Raw genomic sequence first — 24,701 nt, 5'->3', positions numbered from 1 at the left:
TTTTAAGCTGTAATTAACTCGATCAAAAATTTTAATCGTTTGACAGCCCTAATACTTACCCATAAAATCAGTTGGACCCAAACGCCAGCGGAGGGCGCAAAAAACACAAAAAAACAGGGAACAAGCAGACATTACACTGTATTGTCATTTTAGTCTGTTTGAGCGGGGGCATGTGCGTTAATTGCATCAAATATGTTAACGTGATTAATTAAAAAAATGAATTACCGCCCGTTAATGCGATCATTTTGACAGCCCTAATTTAAATGTTCAGATATTAAGATTTGAATGAGGCAAAATAACATGCTTTTTCTCTCAAATAGATTGGTATAATCATTTGTTTCGGATGTACTGTCATTATTTTCTGTCTAAAAATTAATTTGGTGTTCAAAAAGTCTTTTTTTCAAACTTGAGTCTTGAAAAAGAAGGGGTCGTCTTATAATCAGGGCTATCTTATATTCGGGCCAATACAGTAATATGGACAAGCACCACAGTCATGGTTGCCTCAACTTCTCATCATGCATTTCGGCAGAACCGCGAGCAGTCGCAGTAATTACCCGATCGTCACGGGCGTGTCATAACAACGCGAGAGCTAACAAAACCACTAACGCACGCTCCGTAGCGCTTTCTTCACAGCCAAAACAAACAAAATGTTGTTTAATTTTGCAGTTAGAAATGTGGTCTTTTTTATGTTTAAAATACTGTACGAACACACACAACAAATGTTTACTATAGTATCGTTTTCACTCTGTATCGAACCATATCATTCTTAAACTGTATCGAATCGCTCGCCCTTAAAAATGTATCGTTTTTAATCGAATCGTAACCTGTGTATCTAGATACATATCGAATTGGGTTCATGCCAGAGTTTCCCAACCCTAGTCCAAACGTCACCTTTTTCACTGTTTGTAAATATCCATTTCTCAATGGGCTTGTAGGCTAACAACTTGATTCTGACATTCTCGTTTTCAAAACACCACTAAACCAGCAATTACATTCATTTCAAGCGTTCATGCTGACATAATTTACCATTGCTAAATGTGGATGGTATACAAGCCAAGCCAGCAGTTCCAAAGGAAATAAATGTGAGTGGAACAGCTGCAAAAGAATTACAGCAACTAATTTACATTTAAATTGGAGTCAAGTTTAGCATCGGCCTTTGAAAAAGCCAAAGATGCAGCGCGCAACTCCTCCCTGCTGCTGAACGACTGGAATCGGTGATTCTCATAAATGCTGTGCATTACGGTAATGAAGGACATTTACCAAAGCTAGCTTGAAATAGCAAATTGCAATGATGGCTCAAGCCTTTTTTGCCATCAACAGTTTGAGTTACCTGATAAAATTCCTCAACTTTATTTAGCCAATAGATTCTCCGCGTCATACCTATTGACATGACACAGGAAACGGGGCCGATTCGTAAGGGGCCTATTTTCAAAAACTTCAAATTCAAAGATTTACCAAACCAAAGCTAAAACAGGCACCTACCTTAGCCATATCTGAGTCTCCATGAGCAGTGGCATCCAAAAATTCAAAGTCGTTCCCTTATAAAATCCCCATGAATTATATTTTATATAAGTATAACACAAGTTAAATGGCTATAAAAGTCTCAGATTTTACACTAGATGCACAAAAATCACCAAATGCAGAGATAATAACCTATTTTCAGGATCAATAGCAATATTTAACATATATAAGTTTTTGACCAAAATGGCAACTTCATATTTTTTTTATTTACTGCAAGTTTTCAATTGTTAATAAATCGCTCAATTTAACATCAGAAACTTAATACTTGAGGAAAACATGTAGAATCAATTATAAATAATATGTAAATAGGTTATTAATAAATTCTATATACAATCACAACTTATTATACAATAGAATAGCCCTTTATTATCATTATACCACTATATACTGTCAGCGAATGAGGCTAGCGGGCGCCATATGTAAACAGAGCTTTTTTGGCGAAAATTCTTGTGAATAAATGCTTAAATCCCCGAATTCTTCATAGATATGGACGTAAAACAGTCTCCATTCTTGGTTAAAAGCAAAGAAACCGTGACGTTAGCGTTAATTTTACGTATATTGACAAAGTACCATGCTGCTATGTTAGCAAATGAGGCTAGCGGGCGCCATATGTAAACAAAGCTTTTCTGGCGAAAATTCTTGTGAATAAATGCTTAAATCCCCGAATTCTTTATAGATAGGGACGTAAAACAGTCTGTATTCTTGGTTAAAAACAAAGAAACCAAGGAGTTAGCGAGGATTTTATGTATATTGACGAAGTACCATGCTACTATGTTAGCGAATGAGGCTAGCGGGCGCCAAATGTAAACAGAGATTTTCCGGTAAAAATTCTTGTGAATAAATGCTTAAATCCCCGAATTCTTCATAGATATGGATGTACAACAGTGTCGAATCTTGGTTAAAAGCGAAAAAAAAAAAAAAACCCGGGACGTTAGCATTTATTTTACGTAAATATGTCGAATGTGCTGCTAGTCTTTCAGCCACTGTGGCCCCACCTTATGACGACAAAGCTTTTTACGTTGAAAATTCTTGTGAATAAATGCTTAAATCCCCGAATTCTTCATAGATATGGACATAAAACAGTCCCGATTCTTGGTTAAAAGCAAAAAAACAAAAAACAAAAACAAAAAAAAACAGGCAGTTAGCATTTATCTTACGTATACTGTATATGTCGAATTTGCTGCTTGTCTGTAAGCCACTGTGGCGCCGCCTTATCACCACAAAGAGCTTTCTATGTTGAAAATTCTTGTGTATAAATGCTTAAATCCCCGAATTCTTTATAGATAGGGACATAAAACAGTCTCGATTCTTGGTTAAAAGCAAAAACACAGCAGTTAGCATTTATTTTACGTAAATCTAGCGAACCATGATGCCAATGCAGTAGCGGCTTATTTCTCCCGTTGATTTTTTTCACAACGTTTCAAAATGCATGCATTTTATGAAAAATACAATAATTACGTTGAATCCTCGAACAAATCGCTCCTGAGACAATCCTTCCTGTTTGTATGCGGTACGGCTTTCGTACTTTTTCAATAGAAATCCGGCGTTAGATCGCTGCCTGCGTGTGTTTGTAAATAGCTCCTCCTGATGTGGGTGGCCCCCGATTTGAATGTGAGGAGCAGTGCATGACCAATTTAAGCCGTCAATACATTCTGACGTCTATGGTTGTAAGTTCATGTTTTTTTTCTCGCAGGACCAGCCCACAGCATGTATCCCTCAGATCCCGCTACTGAGCAAGAGAGGAAAATGATGAGCGGGGAACAGTTAGGTCTGACGTGTTTGGACAGGGACCGAGACGCATATATCAGGTAAGGGGCTTTAAATTCAACATTTGCGTTGTAGTCTGTTTACAATCCCTTATGTTTGCCTTTTCTGATGCAGAGATAATAAGGAGAGGGTGGAGTTTTCAAGGATTCATCCCTCCAGCAGCTGTCACGGGGACCTGACTTCTCATCTTATGGTCCCTGGCGGGACTTCCCTCCAATCTGGCCAATTAGCAGACCCTGCTGCACATTCTGCTCACCATCACTGGATGCCAAGAACTGGAAGCCCGTCCCTTTGGATGACAGGGCACTCTTATGGTAAAACGAGAACATCCTTTCAGTGTTCTTTCTGTGATTTTGACACGCACTTTTCAAAGCTGGTATAGGTCATACGGCCCTGCACCAGAACCTTCCTCCCGGTTTCTCCGCCGCCATGCCAGGGCCCCTCCAACCGGTCCTGCCCCTGCCTCAAGATCCTTCCGCCCAGTTGGTGGTCCTGCCCACGGACGCCCCTAACCATCCTGCACCCCACCACCTTGGTATGTCCTAATGAGGCTCTCACACAGGAACAGCCCTTTTCATCTCTCCATTTGCATTTTGACCTTCGTTTCATCTCGAAACATCAATCTCGTTTTATTCGAAACTCAACATAAACTAGAAACTGCAATTTCTGGAGAAATTACTCTGGGTCTTTGCTGTGTGGAGATACAGATCTTAGCCCCGCCCAGGGCTATCAATAGAATGGACAAACATGCCCGTCAATGGCATTAAACAAAGTAAATGCCATTAGAAATGAATGGGAAATTTGGACGTCCATGGCCGTCAATGGCAGCACCCTCCATGATCGTCCATGGAATCGGGGAAGCTTGGGGGACACGTCCTATTAATATCTGGTCATTTCCTGTTGATTTGGGGACATTTTTTTTTTTGCCATTGTAAACGAATGGGAAAAATGTTGGACATCCGTGGCTGTCAATGGCATCAACTTACATAGGCGTCAATGGAACCCAAGTACATTGGCATCAAAAAAATGGACAAACATGCCCGTCAATGGCATTAAACAAAGTAAATGCCATTAGAAATGAATGGGAAATTTGGACGTCCATGACCGTCAATGGCAGCACCCTTCATAAGCGTCAATGGAATCGGGGAAGTTTGGGGGACACGTCCTATTGAGATCTGGTCATTTCCTGTTGATTTGGGGACTTTTTTTTTTTTTTTGCCATTGTAAACGAACGGGGAAAATTTTGGACGTCCGTGGCCTTCAATGGCATCAACTTACATAGGCGTCAATGGAACCCAAGTACATTGGCATCAAAAAAATGGACAAACATGCCCGTCAATGGCATTAAACAAAGTAAATGCCATTAGAAATGAATGGGAAATTTGGACGTCCATGGCCGTCAATGGCAGCACCCTTCATAAGCGTCAATGGAATCGGGGAAGTTTGGGGGACACGTCCTATTGAGATCTGGTCATTTCCTGTTGATTTGGGGACTTTTTTTTTTTTTGCCATTGTAAACGAACGGGGAAAATTTTGGACGTCCGTGGCCTTCAATGGCATCAACTTACATAGGCGTCAATGGAACCCAAGTACATTGGCATCAAAAAAATGGACAAACATGCCCGTCAATGGCATTAAACAAAGTAAATGCCATTAGAAATGAATAGGAAATTTGGACGTCCATGGCCGTCAATGGCAGCACCCTTCATAAGTGTCAATGGAATCGGGGAAGTTTGGGGGACACGTCCTATTGAGATCTGGTCATTTCCTGTTGATTTGGGGACTTTTTTTTTTTGCCATTGTAAACGAATGGGAAAAATTGGGACATCCGGGGCCGTCAATGGCATCAACTTACATAGGCGTCAATTGAACTCAAGTACATTAGCATCAACAGAATGGACAAACATGCCCGTCAATGGCATTAAACAAAGTAAATGCCATTAAAAATGAATGGGAAATTTGGACGTCCATGGCCGTCAATGGCAGCACCCTTCATAAGCGTCAATGGAATCGGGGAAGTTTGGGGGACACGTCCTATTGAGATCTGGTCATTTCCTGTTGATTTGGGGACTTTTTTTTTTTTTGCCATTGTAAACGAATGGGAAAAATTTTGGACGTCCGTGGCCGTCAATGGCATCAACTTACATAGGCGTCAATGGAACCCAAGTACATTGGCATAAAAAAAAAAATGGACAAACATGCCCGTCAATGGCATTAAACAAAGTAAATGCAATTAGAAATGAATAGGAAATTTGGACGTCCATGGCCGTCAATGGCAGCACCCTTCATAAGCGTCAGTGGAATCGGGGAAGTTTGGGGGACACGTCCTATTGAGAGCTGGTCATTTCCCATTGATTTGTGGACATTGTTTTATTTTTTTGCTGAAAATGAATGGGAAAAATTGGGACGTCCGTGGCCGTCAGTGGCATCGACTTACATAGGCGTCAATGGAATCCAAGTACATTGAAATCAATAAAATGGACAAACATGCCCATCAATGGTATTAAAGTAAATGCCATTAGAAATGAATGGGAAATTTGGAGGTCCTTGGCAGCACCCTTCAAAAGTGTCAGTGGAATCGGGGAAGTTTGGGGGACACTTCCTATTGAGATCTGGTCATTTCCTGTTGATTTGGGGACTTTTTTTTTTTTTTTTGCCATTGTAAACGAATGGGAAACATTTTGGACGTCCGTGGCCTTCAATGGCATCAACTTACATAGGCGTCAATGGAACCCAAGTACATTGGCATCAATAAAATGGACAAACATGCCCGTCAATGGCATTAAACAAAGTAAATGCCATTAGAAATGAATGGGAAATTTGGACGTCCATGGCCGTCAATGGCAGCACCCTTCAAAAGCGTCAATGGAATCGGGGAAGTTTGGGGGACACTTCCTATTGAGATCTGGTCATTTCCTATTGATTTGTGGACATTGTTTTTTTTTTTTTTTTTTGCTGAAAATGAATGGGAAAAATTGGGACGTCCGTGGCCATCAGTGGCATCGACTTACATAGGTGTCAATGGAATTCAAGTACATTGAAATCAATAGAATGGACAAACGTGCCTGCCAATGGCGTGAAACAAAGTAAATGCCATTAGAAATGAATGGGAAATTTGGACGTCCATGACCGTCAATGGCAGCACACTTCATAAGCGTCAATGGAATGGGGGACGTTTGGGGGACACGTCCTATTGATATCTGGTAATTTCCTGTTGATTTGGGGACATTTTTTTTTTTTTTGCCATTGAAAATGAATGGGAAAAAATTTGGGGCGTCCATGGTCGTCAATGGCATCGACTCACATATGCGTCAATGGAATCCATGTACATTAGCATCAATTTCAGATTCAACATACATGGCAGTCAATGGCATGAATGCAATGGAAATGCCATTGGAAATTCCATTGGAAGTGAATGGGAAATTTCCCATTAAAAATGAATGGAAATTTTTTTAATTTTCAGCAAATTGCAACTGTAATTTTTCCCATATTTTGTATACAACTTTTATGCCCCTCGCCGTCCCCGAATTTTTGATGTCTAAATGATGTGATTTGTTCAAAAGTTGTAGGACAGGTAGCGTTTTGAAATGTTTTTTTTTTTTTTAATTGGAAATTCGCCGTTTTCGGGCGAACAGAAAATTTTGGGGGTCGCGTAAATTCCAGACGTTTCGATACATGAACAGTGCTGATTGGGCAAAGGGTTCGGGCTGCGCGGCGGGCCCAAAAATCGCGGAGAATAAGTTGAATAAAGAAAAAAATATATATATCAAGGACAAAGGCCCAGATAATTACACCGAGTGTAATTTTCCGGTAAAATAGGATAATCTAACGTGTTCTGCAGTTGCGAGCAGCGTAAATAAAATGTTTGCTTGTCACATATTAAAAGTGACGGCTGTGTGGGAATGTGTTTTGAGTTTGAAGTACCTCTATTTGTCTGATTCTCGCTTTCTCATTAGATGTGATGGAACAGCCGGGGCTTTGGCCCCCAGTGTACGGCGCCCGGGGCCCAGCCTCCCACATGCAGCATCCTGGCGTGTACTCTCGATCCCAGTTTCTACGGCAACAGGAGCTGTACGCGCTTCAGCAGCATCAGCAGCTCCAGCACCAAAGCCACCAACCACAGCAAACGCACGCACAGCCTCATCAAGCCCAGCAGCAGCAGCAGCAGCAGCAGCAGCAGCAACAACAACAGCACAAATCTGTGCACGGCTTGGATATGCAACACCAAGCCCTTCACAATTCACAGGTGACCGGAAACAAAACAGTTGGTTTGACCGAAGTGATTCCGATCTTCTTTCTAACATGTTGTCCAAACCCCAACAGATGCAGAAAAGGACAGATGAAGCGACCGTTGACTTGGAGGAACTCCTCCCCAAACAAAGGCCATCTAAAGCATCTAAGCCCTATTCTTACAACCCCCCTCAAAGGAACACTTCGCCCGCCGGAGCCTGCGCCGCTCACTTATCCCCTTGTTGCCAGTCCCCTTCCATGCGTCCGCATCCCAAAAGCACCCCTTCCACACCTTGCCCCGCCCCCAGCCCCGCCGTCACGGCCCCCCACTCGCCGACAATTAGCCCGGCCCCGTCCCAGATGCCCAAAGGGGCCGACCCCCAGGATAAGCGAGGGGAAGGCCAGCCTCCGCAAGATTACCCGCAATCTTTGGAGCCTGGTAAGTGGAAGCAAAATCACTACAATTAACAGCTATTCAAAAGTTGATGCTTTACAGTGTATCACAAAAGTGAGTACACCCCTCGCATTTCTGCCGATATTTAAATATATCTTTTCATGGGACAACACTGACAAAATGACACACTAGCTCTAGCTGGTCCAAGAGGGAGTCAAATCAGATAAGACAGTCAACAGATACCCATTGTAAATGTTCGATGGAATATTTGGAGCGCACGAACGTGAATACAGTCTCACATGCAAGCATATGCAGTGGGGCAAATAAGTATTTAGTCAACCACCAATTGTGCAAGTTCTCCTACTTGAAAAGATTAGAGAGGCCTGTATTTGTCAACATGGGTAAACCTCAACCATGAGAGTCAGAATGTGGAAGAAAAAAAAACAGAAAATCACATTGTTTGATTTTTAAAGAATTTATTTCCGAATTTGAGTGGAAAATAAGTATTTGGTCACCTACAAACAAGCAAGATTTCTGGCTGTCAAAGAGGTCTAACTTCTTCTAACGAGGCTCCATTCGTTACCTGTATTACTGGCACCTGTTTTAACTCATTATCTGTATAAAAGACACCTGTCCACAACTCAGTCAGTCACACTCCAAACTCCACTATGGCCAAGACCAAAGTGCTGTCAAAGGACACCAGGGACAAAATTGTAGCCCTGCACCAGGCTGGGAAGACTGAATCTGCAATAGGTAAAACACTTGGTGCAAAGAAATCAACTGTGGGAGCAATTATTAGAAAATGGAAGACATACAAGACCACTGATAATCTCCCTCGATCTGGGGCTTCACGCAAGATCTCACCCCGTGGCGTCAAAATGATAACAAGAACGGTGAGCAAAAATCCCAGAACCAAACAGGGGGACCTAGTGAATGACCTACAGAGAGCTGGGACCGCAGTAACACAATGCGCCACCAGGGACTCAAATCCTGCACTGCCAGACGTGTCCCCCTGCTGAAGCCAGTACACATCCAGGCCCGTGTGCGGTTCGCTAGAGAGCATTTGGATGATCCAGAAGAGGACTGGGAGACTGTGTTATGGTCAGGTGAAACCAAAATAGATTTTTTTGGTAGAAACACAGGTTCTCGTGTTTGGAGGAGAAATAATACTGAATTGCATCCGAAGAACACCATACCCACTGTGAAGCATGGGGGTGGAAACATCATGCTTTGGGGCTGTTTTTCTGCAAAAGGACCAGGACGACTGTTCTGTGTAAAGCAGTGGTGTCTAAACTATTCCACATGGGCCAAAGTGGGTGCTGGATTTCATTCCTACAAAACAAGACGACATCTTTTCACCAATCTGGTGTCTCACAAGTGTAATCAGTTGATAGCAGTCAGGTGCTGCTTGTTTTGGCACAAACTTCATTGGTTAAACTGTCTGAGTTCGATTGGTAGGACAAAAACCAGGACCCACAGCGGCCCTTTAGGACAGGTTTGGACATCTATGGTGTAAAGGAAAGAATGAATGGGCCATGTATCGAGAGATTTTGAGTGAAAATCTCCTTCCGTCAGCAAGGGCATTGAAGATGAGACGTGGCTGGGTCTTTCAGCATGACAATGATCCAAAACGCACAGCCAGGGCAACAAAGGAGTGGCTTCGTAAGAAGCATTTCAAGGTCCTGGAGTGGCCTAGCCAGTCTCCAGATCTCAACCTCATAGAAAATCTGCGGAGGGAGTTGAAAGTCCGTGTTGCCCAACGACAGCCCCAAAACATCACTGCTGTCGAGGAGATCTGCATGGAGTAATGGGCCAAAATACCAGCAACAGTAGAGCTGGGAATCTTTGGGCACCTAACGATTCGATTACGATTACGATTCGGAGGCTCTGATTCGATGATAAAACGAGTATTGATGCACCCCCCTCCTTTTTTTTTTTTTTTTTTTTTTTTTAAACATACTTTGTACATTAGTACAAAAGAACAGTAAATAAAAAAACTCCAGTCCCCATTCTGTATCAGCAGCTTTAAACAACATTCAATTAATTCAATGTTGTGAATCAACTGTTGTTAAAACTGCTCCCTTTATTCCATAATTTCCCTTCTGTCTACTTTTGTCAAAGTTTTTAAACTATTTCATCATTTAAAGATAGATTCAAGACAAGATTCTGCCGATTTAGGAGTATTTTAGATAAAAAGTTCATTAGGTTCGCTACAACAGAGCCTTCTAGAGAGGTCTACTGCTTTAAGATGGCGGCTGTTTACTTACGCCAGAAAGTCCGTCATATTGCATCTCTGTTCAATAATACATGTTCTCATACCGACGTCGTCTTTCATTTTGCATCTAGTTCTACATATATACGATATCTACTGTAGCTGTATGTTTGTAGCAACTAGCAACTGGCGTTGTTTGTAGCGGCCACAGTCAGGTATGATTGTTTTTTTATCTAGCGCCATTAGTTGAACATGATATTTACTCTCGGTCCGTTCCTCATTGCGTCCCAAAGACCACGCTGACTGTGTTTTTCTTCCGCTTTACCTGGTACAATTCAATAATCGGAATTTGGATATTTGTGAATCGTTCTCGAATCTTCCACGGCCGAATCGCGAATAATCTAAGAATCGGAAATTTCGCACGCCTCTTAGCAACAGTGTGTGAAAAGCTAGTGAAGAGTTACAGAAAATGTTTGGCCTCCGTTATTGCCAGCAAAGGGTACATAACAAAGTATTGAGATGAACTTTTAGTATTGACCAAATACTTATTTTCTACCATGATTTGCAAATAAATTCTTTAAAAATCAGACAATGTGATTTTCTTTTTTTTTTTTCCACATTCTGTCTCTCGTGGTTGAGCTTTACCCATGTTGACAATTACAGGCCTCTCTAATATTGTCAAGTGGGAGAACTTGCACAATTAGTGGTTGACTAAATACTTATTTGCCCCACTGTAGGTTCACAGCAGTTAATAATTAAGTTTTATAAGCATGAATAAAATATTCTTTCACAGTATACCGATCCAGACTGATGAATTTTTCACTTGGTTCATTCACTACTGCTTCAAGGTTTTGTTGAAAATGTAGTTTTAGCGCAGTCGCTAACAAACAAACAAACAGATGACGTCATTGCCTTTTTGAACTAATTTGAAATTTCTTCTGCCTCAAGACCTGCCTCCTGGATACACCTATTCTGCTGTCACAATGGGCTACAGGAACGGGCCATCTCCGCAGGATATTCAGCTGGCGGAGCCGGCCGACCTGGAAGCCATCCAATCCGAGCCCTCCGAGCACACTCCTCGGTCTCTCGCCGGCCTGGGCGAGGGGCTGGAATGCCGAGCGGTGGTCACGCCTCTCCCCGAGCCGCTCGCGCCCAAGGAATTGGAGCAGGCTGACCAGGGGAGCATCATCGAGGGAGTCCTGGACCAGAGGGAGGAGGCGGAGGCAGCGGTGGTGACCGTAGCCAACTATGGCTCCGGGGATAACGAGGTGGAGGAGCAAGGGCCCGCAGAGGAAGAGGTTCTCGTCTGCCCCCAGGTTGACAGTCCGGTGTGCGAGGCCGCTTCTTGTCCGGTGCCCCTTTGCGCGGATCAACCCGAAAGATCGGATGCTGTCATCACCCTGGACGATGATGATGAGCCTATGGTTCAGGAGAGCCAGGTGGAGCATGTTATGCCAGAAGAGCAGAAGCCGGTACCGGACACCTTGGAACTGAACCCCGGAATCCCCGCAGCCGTTGAGGAGCAACTCGCATTTCCGGAAGATGTAAAGGAAGGCAACAAGCTAGCCGCTGACAGCGCCTCGTCGGATACGGCACATCTTTCCCCTGACGCGTCGTCCGTCCCTAGCCCGAGCCTAGCGACCGCCACGGAATCCCAGAAACTTACCGTGCCCTGCTACTGGAGCCTGGAGCTGCTCATTGCCGCGGCTTTCTGCACAGACGTGCCGCCGTTTCCCTTGCTACCTTTAAATGCACCGTCAGTCCCCCCGACGCAGCCCAACCCGTGCCAGGGAATGGAGCTTCTCAGTGAGGTGGCTGACCTGGAGCTACAACAGAAAAGGCACCGCAGTGGGGAAAGTCAAGGTAAGGAAATGATTTTCCCGGCAGCCATTAACAGACTCCAATCAGTCTTTTCCCACCGAGACCAGCTCCCGCTTCCCCCTCAGGGCAATCCTCTGTGCTCCTCCCTCTTATATTCGTCTCCTCTTCTCCATCTCTAGAGCTTCTGGCATAATCTCCCAAGGGAAGTCCTTTGCGTGTCTGCTTTCCGTTCTTTTCTTTGGTGCGCTAAAGGCGGTTTTATTTCCTAAAAGGCCGCTCTCACGACGCGAAGGTCTCTGGAGGGAGAAGAAAGTAGTAGCGCCGGGTTGAAAACTGTTAGAGAGGGTGTTCACCTCTCTTTACCTTAATCTCTCCTTGTGGAAGGATGTTATTGGAGGCACACGTGAAGGTTTCAGGCACAAGAGAGATTCCTGTCACGTCTGATGACGATATTTTCAAATTTGATTGAAAACAATCACCCCTAGCGCTGACCCCAGACACCTTAACTCATTGGCAGCAATTGACGGTGATGGACTAACCAGAGATGATGAAAAAAAAACAAGTTTTTACATTGAGCACACAGTAACTTTGGCATATTACCACTTAAACCTGAAACTAAGGGAACACATTAGCAACCTTCATACTGTTGTAACGGCTTTGTTTTTTTTCTAGTCATAGATTTCATAATGTGTTGACATGACGCAGGGCCGATAAATGGGGGGCCTGCATTGTTGGCAAGGCCGTCCAAGCTGACTGAGTAGAATCACAGGCGAAGAGCTTTTTTCTGGTGAAAATTCTTGTGAATAAATGCTCAAATCCCCAAATTCTTGATAGATATGGACATAAATCAATCTTGATTCTTGGTTAGAAGCACAAAAAAAAAAAGAAAACGTGCAGTTAGCATTTATTTTAGGTAAATATGTCGAAGTACGATGTCAGTCTGTTATTCAATGTGGCAGCCGCCGTATCTAAACAGAGCTTTTCCGGTGAAAATTCTTGTGAATAAATGCTTAAATCTCCGAATTCTTCATAGATATGGATATAAAACAGTCTCGATTCTTGGCTAAAAGCAAAAAAAAAAAAAAAAAAAACCTGCAGTTAGCGTTTATTTTACTTAAATATGTCGAAGTACAATGCTAGACTTTTAGTAAATGTAGCTAGCGGCCGCCTGATGTAAACAGAGCTCTTCCGGTGAAAATTCTTGTGAATTAATGCTTAAATTCCCAAATTCTTTATAGATATGTATGTAAAACAGTCTCGATTCTTGGCTAAAAGCAAAAAAAAAAAAAAAAAAAAACCTGCAGTTAGCGTTTATTTTACTTAAATATGTCGAAGTACAATGCTAGACTTTTAGTAAATGTAGCTAGCGGCCGCCTGACGTAAACAAAGCTTTTCCGGTGAAAATTCTTGTGAATCAATGCTTAAATTCCCAAATTCTTTATAGATATGTATGTAAAATAGTCTCGATTCTTGGCTAAAAGCAAAAAAACGTGCAGTTAGCGTTTATTTTACGTAAATATGTCGAAGTACAATGCTAGTCTGTTAGTGAATGTAGTTAGCGGATGCCTGATGTAAACAGGGCTTTTCCGGAGAAAATTCTTGTGAGTAAATGCTTAAATCCCCAAATTCTTCGTAGATATGGACGTAAAACAGTCTCGATTCTTGGTTAAAAGCAAAAAAAAAAAAAAAAAAAAAAAAAACGTACAGTTAGCGTTTATTTTACTTAAATATGTGGAAGTACAATGCTCGTCTGTTGGTGAATTTAGCTCGCGGCCGCCTGATGTAAACAGAGCTTTTCTGGTGAAAATTTTTGTGAATCAATGCTTAAATCCCCAAATTCTTTATAGATATGGACATAAAACAGTCTCGAATCTGGGTAAAAAGTGAAAAATGTGTAGTTATCATTTATTTCTAGGGCTGTCAAACGATTAAAATTTTTAATCGAGTTAATTACAGCTTAAGAATTAATTAATCGTAATTAATTGCAATTAATCGCAATTCAAACCATCGATAAAATATGCCATATTTTTCTGTAAATTATATATATATTCTGTAAAATAAATTGTTGGAATGGAAAGATAAGACACAAGATTGAAATATACATTTAACATACGGTACATAAGGACTGTAGTGGGCATTTCACTCTACTGTCATTTAAATCTGTCTATGCTGTCCTCACTCCGAAGCGTCTACTTTTTCCAAAGCTAGACAGCTAGTGAACGACTCCTTAATAATCAGACTTCTTCCTTTTTCATCTGATTTATTAATAAAATGGCCTCAAACCATTGTCCTCTTTAGACCGTCGTAAAACTACAAAAAAAAAAAAAGTACACAAGCATTGCATTCGCAACAACGTTAGCTTAGCACACTATACAGGTTGACTAAACATAAACAAAAAGCGTCTCATACAAAAAATATAACATTTCGCTTTGCAAACATAATATGTACATTCTTTACAACAACCATACTTAGGGACAAATCTTGTCCAAGGGTCATATAAGCACAACATTACAACGTAGGCGTCAGCCCGAGACGTCGTGCAGCCATATTGAACTGGCAAGACAACAATAAACCATGTCGCAAAGCGACCACAAGAGTTCGCTGTTAGACAGCACAAAAAGCCTTGCTGTAAAACTTACCAAAAGGCAGAATACTGTCTGAGCGGGACATGTGTGTTAATTGCATCAAATATTTTAACGTGATTAATTTAAAAAATTAATTACCGCCCGTTAACGCGATAATTTTGACAGCCCTATTTATTTCACTCAAATATTTTGAAGTACAATGCTAGTCTGTTAGTCAATGTGGCGGCCACAAAATTAAACAGCTTTTCGGGTAAAAATTCATGTGAATAAATGCTTAAATGCCCAAGTTCTTTATAGATATGGACTTAAAACAGTCATGATTCTTGGTTTTAATTTAAAAAAAAAAAAAAAACGTGCAGTTAGCATTTATTTTACATAAATATGTCAAAGTACAATACTAGTCTGTTAGTAAATGTAGCTAGCGGTCGCCTGATGTAAGCAGAGCTTTTCCAGTGAAAATTACTGTGAATAAATGCTTAAATCCCTGAATTCTTCATATATATGGACGTAAAACAGTCTCGATTTTTGGTTAAAAGCCAAAAAAAATGTGCAGTTAGCGTTTATTTTACGTTAATATGTCGAAGTACACTGCTAGTCTGTTAGTAAATGTAGCTAGCGGCCGTCTGATGTAAGCAGAGCTTTTCCAGTGAAAATTCATGTGAATAAATGCTTAAAACCCCTTATTCTTTATAGATATGGACGTAAAACTGTCTCGATTCTTGATTAAAAGCAACAAAAAAAAAGTGCAGTTCGCGTTTATTTTACATAAATATGTGGAAGTTCAATGCTAGTCTTTTAGTGAATTTAGCTAGCGGCCGCCTGATGTAAACAGAGCTTTTCCGATGAAAATTCTTGTGAACAAATGCTTAAAACCTCGAACTAGTTTTAGGTATGGATGTAAAACAGTCTCGATTCTTGGTTTAAAGCAAAAAAAAGGGCATATAGCATTTATTTTACGTAAATATATCGATGTACAATGCTAGTAGTCTGTTAGTGAATGTAACTAGCGGCCGCCTGATGTAAACAGAGCTTTTCCGGAAAAAATTCTTTTGGACAAATCCTTAAAACCCCGAATTCTATTAGGGTATGGATGTTAAAAAAAAAAAAAAAAGTCTCAATTCTTGGTTAAAAGCCAAAAAAAACGTGCAGTTAGCATTTATTTGACGTAAATATTGCGAACTATGATATCAGTGCAGTCGCGGCTAAATTCTCCCATTGATATTTTGTTTCAAAATGCATGCATGGTACCTAAAATGGAATAATTACCTTGAATCCTTGAACAAATCACTCCTGAGACAATCCTTCCTGTTTCTATGCGGTACAGCTTTCGTACTTTTTTAACAGAAATCCGGCGTTTGATCGCTGCGTGCGTGTTTCTTAATGTGGGTAAGCAGTCAGATCGGTGTATCAAGAGGCACAATGCAGCCATTAATAAATTATTATTTCTGTGTGGCCCGGTAGCATATGTGCCACGGAACAGTACCGGTCCCTGGCCCGATGGTTTGGGACCACTGCTCCTAAGCATTCAATACCAACCATCCCAGTTGCAATGGATTTGATGTCAATCACTGTCAGGCACAGCGAATGAATCAAATTGACGTCACTACTGTAAAGACAAGCTGTTTGTTGTGATTGACCGTTTTACAGTGAAAGAAACTCAATTCCCTTTCCACCGCTTCCCCGTACACAACACTCGTGAGTGTGTAATCACAAAAGCAGTCAATGTTTTCAGCACCCTGGAGCATTGCATTGCTAATTAGAAGCCATTGTTTGAAAGTGCCTTTAAAAGCTTCCTTGTTTTCCAAAGTGCCATGTGTTTTTATATCATTCAAGCAAAAGGGTGTTTTATGTTTACCACAACATCCTAATGCATTTAACAGCTCCCAAAAGGGGCTCCTTAAAAAAAAAAAAAAAAAAAAAAAGGTTTCATCCACCGATTCCAGAGTCAGTGATGCGCCTGTGATGCGAACGCCTTTGACAGCTTAGTCAAGTGGCACATGTTGTTTCAAAGTCATGTATCAAAAATGATTGCGGAAATAAGAGAAAACAGGACGATTCATTAGTCGTTAAAATTTCATGCAAGCCGAATACAATAAGCATGTTTTTTTTCGTTTCTCTCTTTGCTAGATCAGAAACTCACTGAGCTTGGGGGTCATTTTGTTAACAGCCTTCAAAAAAGGTTACTTTGGTGGAAATTAATTATGTCCTGGCGCCCAATACAGCTATTTTTTAGGGATTTTTTTTTTGGTAACATAAACAGTACCTTATTGTACCTCACAGTATCTTTTTTTTTTTTTTTACTTTATTATTCTGATGTGTTCTGTCCTCAAAACGTGAAGTTGTTCAGCTTTACAGACATCAAACAATTGTGCTTTTTGAAGCATTTTACTTCCTCTACTTTTGACAATTTGTAAAACCTTAACACACATAGGTACACTTATGTTCAAAATGACGCACATTTCAACAGTAAAACACTTGACAAAAAACAATTGAGAGGGAGGCAGTGTTTAGTAGATTAAATGAGCCCAACAAAAGTCCGCTAGCTTAAATGCTAACATATTTACAATTCTCATAGCAAATTGCTCACACGTAACTCCACAAACTGTAGCTGTATACTCAATGGCGTACCGTACGCTACACGTCACTTCCGCTCATTAATATTCATGACAATAGCTAATCTTGCAAAGGGGAGGGGGGGCAAACGGGAGCTTGTCCCCAATAGTAAATCAATGGAAATCGTGTACAAAGGAGATGTTTACTGAGGTAGACCTACCAATTCTGCCCCAAAATGATGTCCCTGGTGCCACATTCACTGGCAAAGATGTGGAAGAACATACAAATGTTCAGTTAAAGAGATAGCTTGAGTGTCGAGGGCTGAAAAAGAGCTGAGCCGATCTAAGCTTAGCCTTAGCTTTTTTATCGGCACTTTTTTCTTACGCCACTGACAATAACATTCTCCTGTTTCAACAAACTATCCTTTACCACCGTATGCCCTGTTTATCTAATATATTATATCCTCTGGTTGTCTTACATCTCTGACCATTCTTGGAGGTAATTTACCTTGCTATTTTTGTGTAGCGATCGCAAATGCTACTCAGTGATAGCCAACGAACACTTTTAATTTCTTAATTCTATAATTTATTTACACTTCCCCCTGACTAAAGTTGTTTTTACAACAGAAAAGATAACAACAGTGGCAGCCAGATGCTATTTTAATTTTTTTCGGGTCATTCATTGTCAGACAGAAGCAGCACGGCAAAACGAAAACAAAAAATAAGTAAAAATATCAAAATGGCTTAGCTCTTTGTCCTCTGTAAGACTATGGCCCCCAACAAAATGTTTACTGCATATGATGTGAATGGCTTCACCTTGCTGGTGTTAAACCTCCGCGCAAGTTGATCCATTCTTCACATTTTTTCCTCCGAATTTTTGGTTTCGGGAAACGTATGAAGAAAACACCCTTCATATGTTGTCCTTTCTACAAGTTCCATATCAGCAGTGCTTGATCGACATGTTCGTTTTTGAAAGATTCTCGCAGAAAAGTAGCAGAAATATAATGGCTTGTATGTGAGGGCGGGTCTATAATGTCCCACTTCCGCTTTACTTCCACTTTACGATGCGACGTCATGGTCTAGAAATAGCATTCGTGCGGTACGCTATTACAAATGCACACACAAACATATATTAGCTGAAACAACTTACAGCCTTATGTGGGCCAAACCAGAGCGCAGCTATCTTTTATCCATCCATGTCAGACGTCCAGAAGGCAACAGTCCAGCCATACCCAGTGCTGCCACCAGAGCGCAGTATATTCATCATTCTTAAACAAAATACAAAGCTTTTGGACTTTTTAGGTAGGTGTTTTGGGGCACTTAAACGGGTAATAGGGTTGGCGTAGCTCAGTGGTAGTCGTTCCCCAACCCAGAGGTTGTGGGTTTGATTCTCTGCCCTGATGAACTCTGCTAAGTATCCTTGAGCAAGATACTGAACCCAACGTTGCACCCCCTATCCACCAACTGGTGCTGCGTCACCAGTGGGTGGATGGGGGTGTAGTGTGACGCGCCTTGAGAGCCTTGAAGGTGGAAAGGTGCTATACAAGTATAACTCCATTTACCATCCATAATTCAGACTGGCGGGGAAATTTGGTTTACGTCGTCAGCATAGGAACTGAACTCGTTCGAACCCGGGGACTACCTGTATTTACAAGGACTGTGCATGTTAACATTACAACTAAATATGCCAGAATTAGCCAAAAGGCTAGTTTTCATCTGTAGTCTTAGGCCTGACGTACATCCTGGAAATAGTCAAACATTTTCATTAATATTCACGTGATGAAAAGCACAGTAGAAAACATTATAAATTCTTTGGTCAAAAAAAGAACAAAAAGCCAGAACAGCACAAAATTACAAAGGAGAAATCCTGAATGATATTTTTGTTGTTGTTGTCTGTAACAGAGGAAGAGTCGCTGATGTTTGACCTCCACAGCCTCGCCACTCTGGCGACCGCCCGATCGCTGGAAACAAGTTCACAGAAAGACAACGCCGTTTGTCCCGACCGTCAGTTTCCAGTCCGCAAAACCTTCAACTTGCGTCGAAAATGCAGCTGGACGCCCCGAAACGAACCGGTAAAAATAGGTTTTATCACCTCCAAAACAGTGTTGTTTTTGGCAGCCCTTTTAATTTTCGTCTTAGTCGTACTTATTAATGTCATATTTTAGTCATTTCAAAATGTGTTCGTCTAGTTTTTGTTGGTGAATAATCAAACTAGTTTAGTCTAGTTTTAGTTGACATTTACTCAAAATGTTTTTGTCTGTGTAATTCACTCCAGAAATAAATAAAGGTTTCAACTATTTCGAATGAACATTGACAGACGAGCACATGTTGTAGGCCCTACAAGGACAACGCGAATGTGAATGATATGCTAACGCTACGAGTTACATTTAGTTTGGGATGGTTAGTTTGGTTTAGTTTAGTTGGGATTTAGTTTGGCACAGACCTTTTAAGGCTAAAGCAACATAAGAAAACAAAACAAGCAAAAATGGAGACTGGAGAGGACACTGGTGAGTTGGGGGGTGGGGAGGTGGGGGGGCACAGCAAGTCAAATAAGTGACACAACCAGACACTGCTACAGTGCAAGCTAACTACACATAAAAATGTCACACATTGTGAATATGTGTCGGAAACTTTTCGTCTCATTCATGTCTCGTTAGACAAAAACTTTGGTCCCTTAAGACATATTTCTAGCTCTCGTCATGGTCATAAAAAAATATTCGTCGACGAAATAGTTTTGTTATCGTCATCATTTACCAAAACAACACTTCTCCAAAACCAGTATGTAAGATTTTGATACAAAATTTGAATGTTTCCCAGGTGTGCCAAGCTAAAGGCAGTATGGAAACAATGGACGGTCCCGAGCTGGAGATGCGCGTCAAGTTGGCCGAGCTTCAGCGCCACTACAAAGAGAAGCAGAGGGAGCTAGTGAAGCTACAAAGGAGGCACGATCACCAGTGAGTGTTAATCTGCCTTCTCGACTATTTTGAGAAATTATGAGCACGGATGATATTCTTTCGACGTGCGCTCCAACAGAAAAGAGGAAACGCCACGGAGCCCGGCACGAAGGGGGCCGGGACGACCCAGGAAGAAGAAGCAGCCCATCCTGGCCGCCGGCTCGGTGTCATCAGAATGCCAAAGAAAAGTCAAGTACGTATCGGAGCATTTGTATATTAAAAAGATGAATGAAGCATTTAAGGAAGTCCACTTAATCCTTAAAGTTGTTACTAATTCTTGAACAAAATGACTGTGTCAGCTGTGCTAATGGCTATTTGGAGAATATTTCTATTGGGATATACCTGCAAATTCCACTCATTAGCTTTCAAACACCACGGCATTATTGAAGTGTTTGTAATGCTCACGTTGCGTCATTAGATTTCTCTGATAATCTGTGACACCTCACTGTCACATGAGCCCTGTCAGGGAAGTTCAATTTAGAACCCCAAGACAAGTAGCAATAAATAGCTCAAATAAGAGAAAGAATCAAACCCAGCCAAGATACACAGATACAGGTACACCTGTCCAACTGCTCGTCTGCCAATCACATGGCGGCAACTCAGAGCATTTAGGCATGTAGACATGGTTTAAGACAATCTCCTGCAGTTCAAACCGAGCATCAGTATGGGGAAGAAAGGTGATTTGAGTGACTTTGAACGTGGCATGGGCTGGTCTGAGTATTTTAGAAACTACTGATCTACTGGGATTTTCACGCACAACCATCTCTAGGGTTTACAGAGAATTAGGGTTGTCCCGATCCGATATTTGGATCGGATCAACCGCCAATATGTGCAAAAAAAGGTGCATCGGTATCGGATGGGTTGACACGGAAAAATTCCGAGTCAGACTCCCGATCCAGTTTTTTTGAGAATCCGCTCCGGGTTTTCCAGCGCACCGATTTACATAATCCATTCCAGTTTTTCCTTGGGTTTCCCTAAAATCCGGTTCACATTTTATAGCACACCTTCATTTTTTTAAAGCCTTGGTGCAGTTGTTCAAGAGCAGAGAACAGATGCGGAGTTAATAGTTTATTTTCCACGGAGGTTGTTTGTGCGTTTTGCTTTTTTAAGACAGTTTACAATATTATTTGCACGTTTTACTGACTGAATATGCCATTTCTGTTTGTTATTTATAATGTTTTGTGTTTATCACTGAATAAACAGGTCAGTTTCTTGTTACCAACCATTGTGTTATTCAAATTCACAGAATTCAGGTGGCTAGTTCTTATCAAGAGTACTAAAACCCTTTTCAACATGAGTCCGACAACTAAGTAACTAGGCTAAATAACTTTAAACTTTAATACATGCTCAGATAGGCCGGTATCGGTATCGGCCAGTATCAGTATCGGATCGGAAGTGCAAAACAATATCGGTATCGGATCGGAAGTGCAAAAACCTGGATCGGGACATCCCTACAGAGAATGGTCCGAAAAAGAAAAAATATCCAGTGAGCGGCAGTTCTGTGGGCGGAAATGCCTTGTTGATGCCAGAGGTCAGAGGAGAATAGCCAGACTGGTTCGAGCTGATAGAAAGGCAACCGTGACTCAAATAACCACCTGTTACAACCAAAGTAGGCAGAAGAGCATCTCTGAATGCACAGGCCGCGAACTTTGAGGCAGATTGGCTACAGAAGCAGAAGACCACGCCGGGTGCCACTCCTTTCAGCTAAGAACAGGAAACTGAGGCTACAATTTGCACAAGCTCATCGAAATTGGACAATAGAAGATTGGAAAAACGTTGCCTGGTCTGATGAGTCTCGATTTCTACTGCGACATTCGGATGGTAGGGTCAGAATTTGGCGTCAACAGCATGAAAGCATGGATCCATCCTGCCTTGTATCAACGGTTCAGGCTGGTGGTGGTGGTGTAATGGTGTGGGGAATATTTTCTTGCCACTCTTCGGGCACCTTGGTACCAATTGAGCATCGTTGGAACGTCACAGCCTACCTGAGTATTGTTGCTGACCATGTCCAGCCCTTTATGACCACAATGTATCCAACTTCTGATGGCTACTTTCAGCAGGATAATGCGCCATGTCATAAAGCTGGAATCATCTCAGACTGGTTTCTTGAACATGACAATGAGTTCACTGTACTCATATGGCCTTCACAGTCACCAGATCTCAATCCAATAGAGCATCTTTGGGATGTGGTGGAACGGGAGATTCGCATCATGGATGTGCAGCCGAAAAATCTGCACCAACTGTGTGATGCCGTCATGTTAATATGGACCAAACTCTCTGAGGAATGCTTCCAGCGCCTTGTTGAATCTATGCCACGAAGAATTGAGGCAATTCTGAAGGCAAAAGGGGGTCAATAAAGTGGCCGGTGAGTGTATATGTTTGCTGTGAGTCTCTGACTTATTTACGTGTCACACTTCAAGTATATGAAGAATAAAGCACAGATTTGGTGTCAAAAGAGTTGTTTTGATGTTTAATTTTCAACAACAGACAGTTCACACACGATACATCATCACTAATTGAGAGCGCCTCGGTGCTTTTATGATAACGTTAACATCAAGGCTTCCAACGCAGTTTGGGAAGTTCATAGACGCCAGAAATCTGCTATGGCTTTCCACTGGTTGGTTGTAGGACACAGCAAACAAATCGGGCTTCGCAGACCTCGGACAAAACGCTGGATGCAGTGCTTGACGCCAGTTTGAAGCTAGCCGCTACAGCTAGCTGGTTTCCACCCGAGGGTAGAACTCCATGCGACATCAAAAGTTGGACAGACCGCCTTGGAACTGTCTTCTGCGCCTCAACATTTGTAAGATCGACATTTATTCAATGTTGATGAGCTGAAGATCCACATTCAAGCGTTCCATCTACGGCTGCAGCTATCGAATATTTTAGTAATCCAGTAATCGACTTAAAATTCTATTGATTAATCGAGTAATCGGATAAAACAAAAGTGAAGAGCAATTATAAATATACATGAGAAAACAAGACATTTCATCTAATCTAGAACCATTTTCAGAACCATTTTCAGTCAATCAATGTCTTCGACGTATATTGTTGAAAACAGCCAACAATTGCATCTCAGATGTAACTAGAATAAAAAAAAGACTAATTCACTGCTTTCACTCAAAAAAACCTTTAGATCTTATAAAAAAAAAAAAAAAATATATATATATATATATATATATATATATATATATATATATATATATATATATATACACCTAAAAATGCTGTTACGCTTGATAACACACATCACTTAAAAGTTTGGATTTTTTCCCACGTGTAAGTTCTAGTTAAGTGTTAAGTTAGTCCAGCAATGACTACTGAGCTAAAATTGATAGTTAGCATTATTGAATTTTCATTTTACACCCTCATCACTCCACCAACACTATGTTATGTTAAAGCCTGTATGTAAGACACGATAGCCACGCATTGACAGTGGTCATAATCAATAGAAACCTAGCCCTTCGCAGGGCTAACGTTACTTGAGCTAGTGAAAGTAACGTTAATCTTATTAACGCTTAGCGCTCTTTATTAGCGCTTAGCACTCTCCTGCTTACTGTTTACTAACGCTGCCTAGACGCGGCCGAGTCTGTCATGTCGCATCTAGTTCAACATACATGTGATCTCTATGGGACTCATCAGACGCTACCTGCTACCAACATAGCATCGTGTGGGCTAGTATTTAGCAACGTAGGCGTCACTTGTAGCGGCTGTCGGCTGCAGTAAGTTTTTTTTTTTTTTTTTTGCTTCTTCCTCTACGCACGTGACATCAGCACGTTGTCCCGCATTATAAGTAGTCGGAGCAAAACGTGATGCTTAGAGCTGTCAAAATAAACGATTACTCGAGGTGAATAAAATTACTCGGATCAGTTTTTAAACTCGAGTTACTCGAGTATTCGTTTCAGCTGTAGTTTATTTTTTTCTTCGTTAAACTAGACAAGAGGAAATCAGCAAGCATGCCCCAAAACTGTACAAACATAATGCCACAGCTCTCTAGTGGCTTGGCGGTGAATTGCAGAGCAACGCGTCACCTGGCCGGAGAACCATCAAATGTTAAATGACGCCGTAGTCGCTGTGCATAACTCAGGCTTTACTATGCGGTCCAAAACAATTGTCATCTCTAATAAGATCACAAGCTATCATCACCATGTAACATTGACTACAGCTGATGTTGCAGTTAGTAAAACTGAAGCGTAAGACAGACTTGAAAGGAGGATTCCAGATGAAAAACACTTGCTCAGTTAATATGTGGTTCATCATTTCAAGTTACAAGAACTAGCACGTAGGAAGAATCAGTAAGCAAAATACTGCAGTGACCGTTTTTATGCTCGTCGTTGTGGTTCCTGAGCAACGGCGGCGCCCCGAGCTGCCCTTTTGCAATGTCACCTCCACTCTTCTTTCAAGCGTGTACCCCCTGCCCCCTCGCCAGGCCAGCGCTGACGCGACGTTAGGGGAGGGGAACGCTGATGCTGGCTGACAGTGACGCCCAAATGAAAAGGGAAGAGGGCTAAGGCCCCGCAGCAAGGTGCACTGGATGGAGGGTAGCCGCCATCGAACACGCCAAGGGCTTGTCGGATGTTTTGCACGTTGTAGCGCAAGCTCGTTGCTCACCGTCGTGTTGATATATGACTCAAAGGTAGTTGTGATATTTGGGTACCTACCGTG

General features: G+C 41.6%; 1 protein-coding gene across 10 annotated transcripts in view; it reads left to right on the top strand.

Moving 5' to 3' along the window:
* Positions 1 to 24,701, top strand: part of LOC130931967 (BAH and coiled-coil domain-containing protein 1) — a 221,457-nt gene that overhangs the window by 160,109 nt on the left and 36,647 nt on the right. For all 10 annotated transcript variants that reach the window (XM_057861248.1, XM_057861249.1, XM_057861246.1 and 7 more), the window contains 9 exons: positions 3,215 to 3,329; positions 3,403 to 3,602; positions 3,662 to 3,823; positions 7,245 to 7,534; positions 7,612 to 7,957; positions 11,073 to 11,987; positions 18,985 to 19,154; positions 19,900 to 20,036; positions 20,116 to 20,229. In XM_057861248.1, the coding sequence (XP_057717231.1) occupies positions 3,215 to 3,329; positions 3,403 to 3,602; positions 3,662 to 3,823; positions 7,245 to 7,534; positions 7,612 to 7,957; positions 11,073 to 11,987; positions 18,985 to 19,154; positions 19,900 to 20,036; positions 20,116 to 20,229 (2,449 nt within the window). The remainder of the gene's footprint in view (positions 1 to 3,214; positions 3,330 to 3,402; positions 3,603 to 3,661; positions 3,824 to 7,244; positions 7,535 to 7,611; positions 7,958 to 11,072; positions 11,988 to 18,984; positions 19,155 to 19,899; positions 20,037 to 20,115; positions 20,230 to 24,701) is intronic.

Source organism: Corythoichthys intestinalis, chromosome 16 (genome assembly GCF_030265065.1).
Source record: "Corythoichthys intestinalis isolate RoL2023-P3 chromosome 16, ASM3026506v1, whole genome shotgun sequence".
Classification (NCBI taxonomy): domain Eukaryota; kingdom Metazoa; phylum Chordata; class Actinopteri; order Syngnathiformes; family Syngnathidae; genus Corythoichthys; species Corythoichthys intestinalis.
This window is presented reverse-complemented; position numbering and strand designations above follow the sequence as displayed.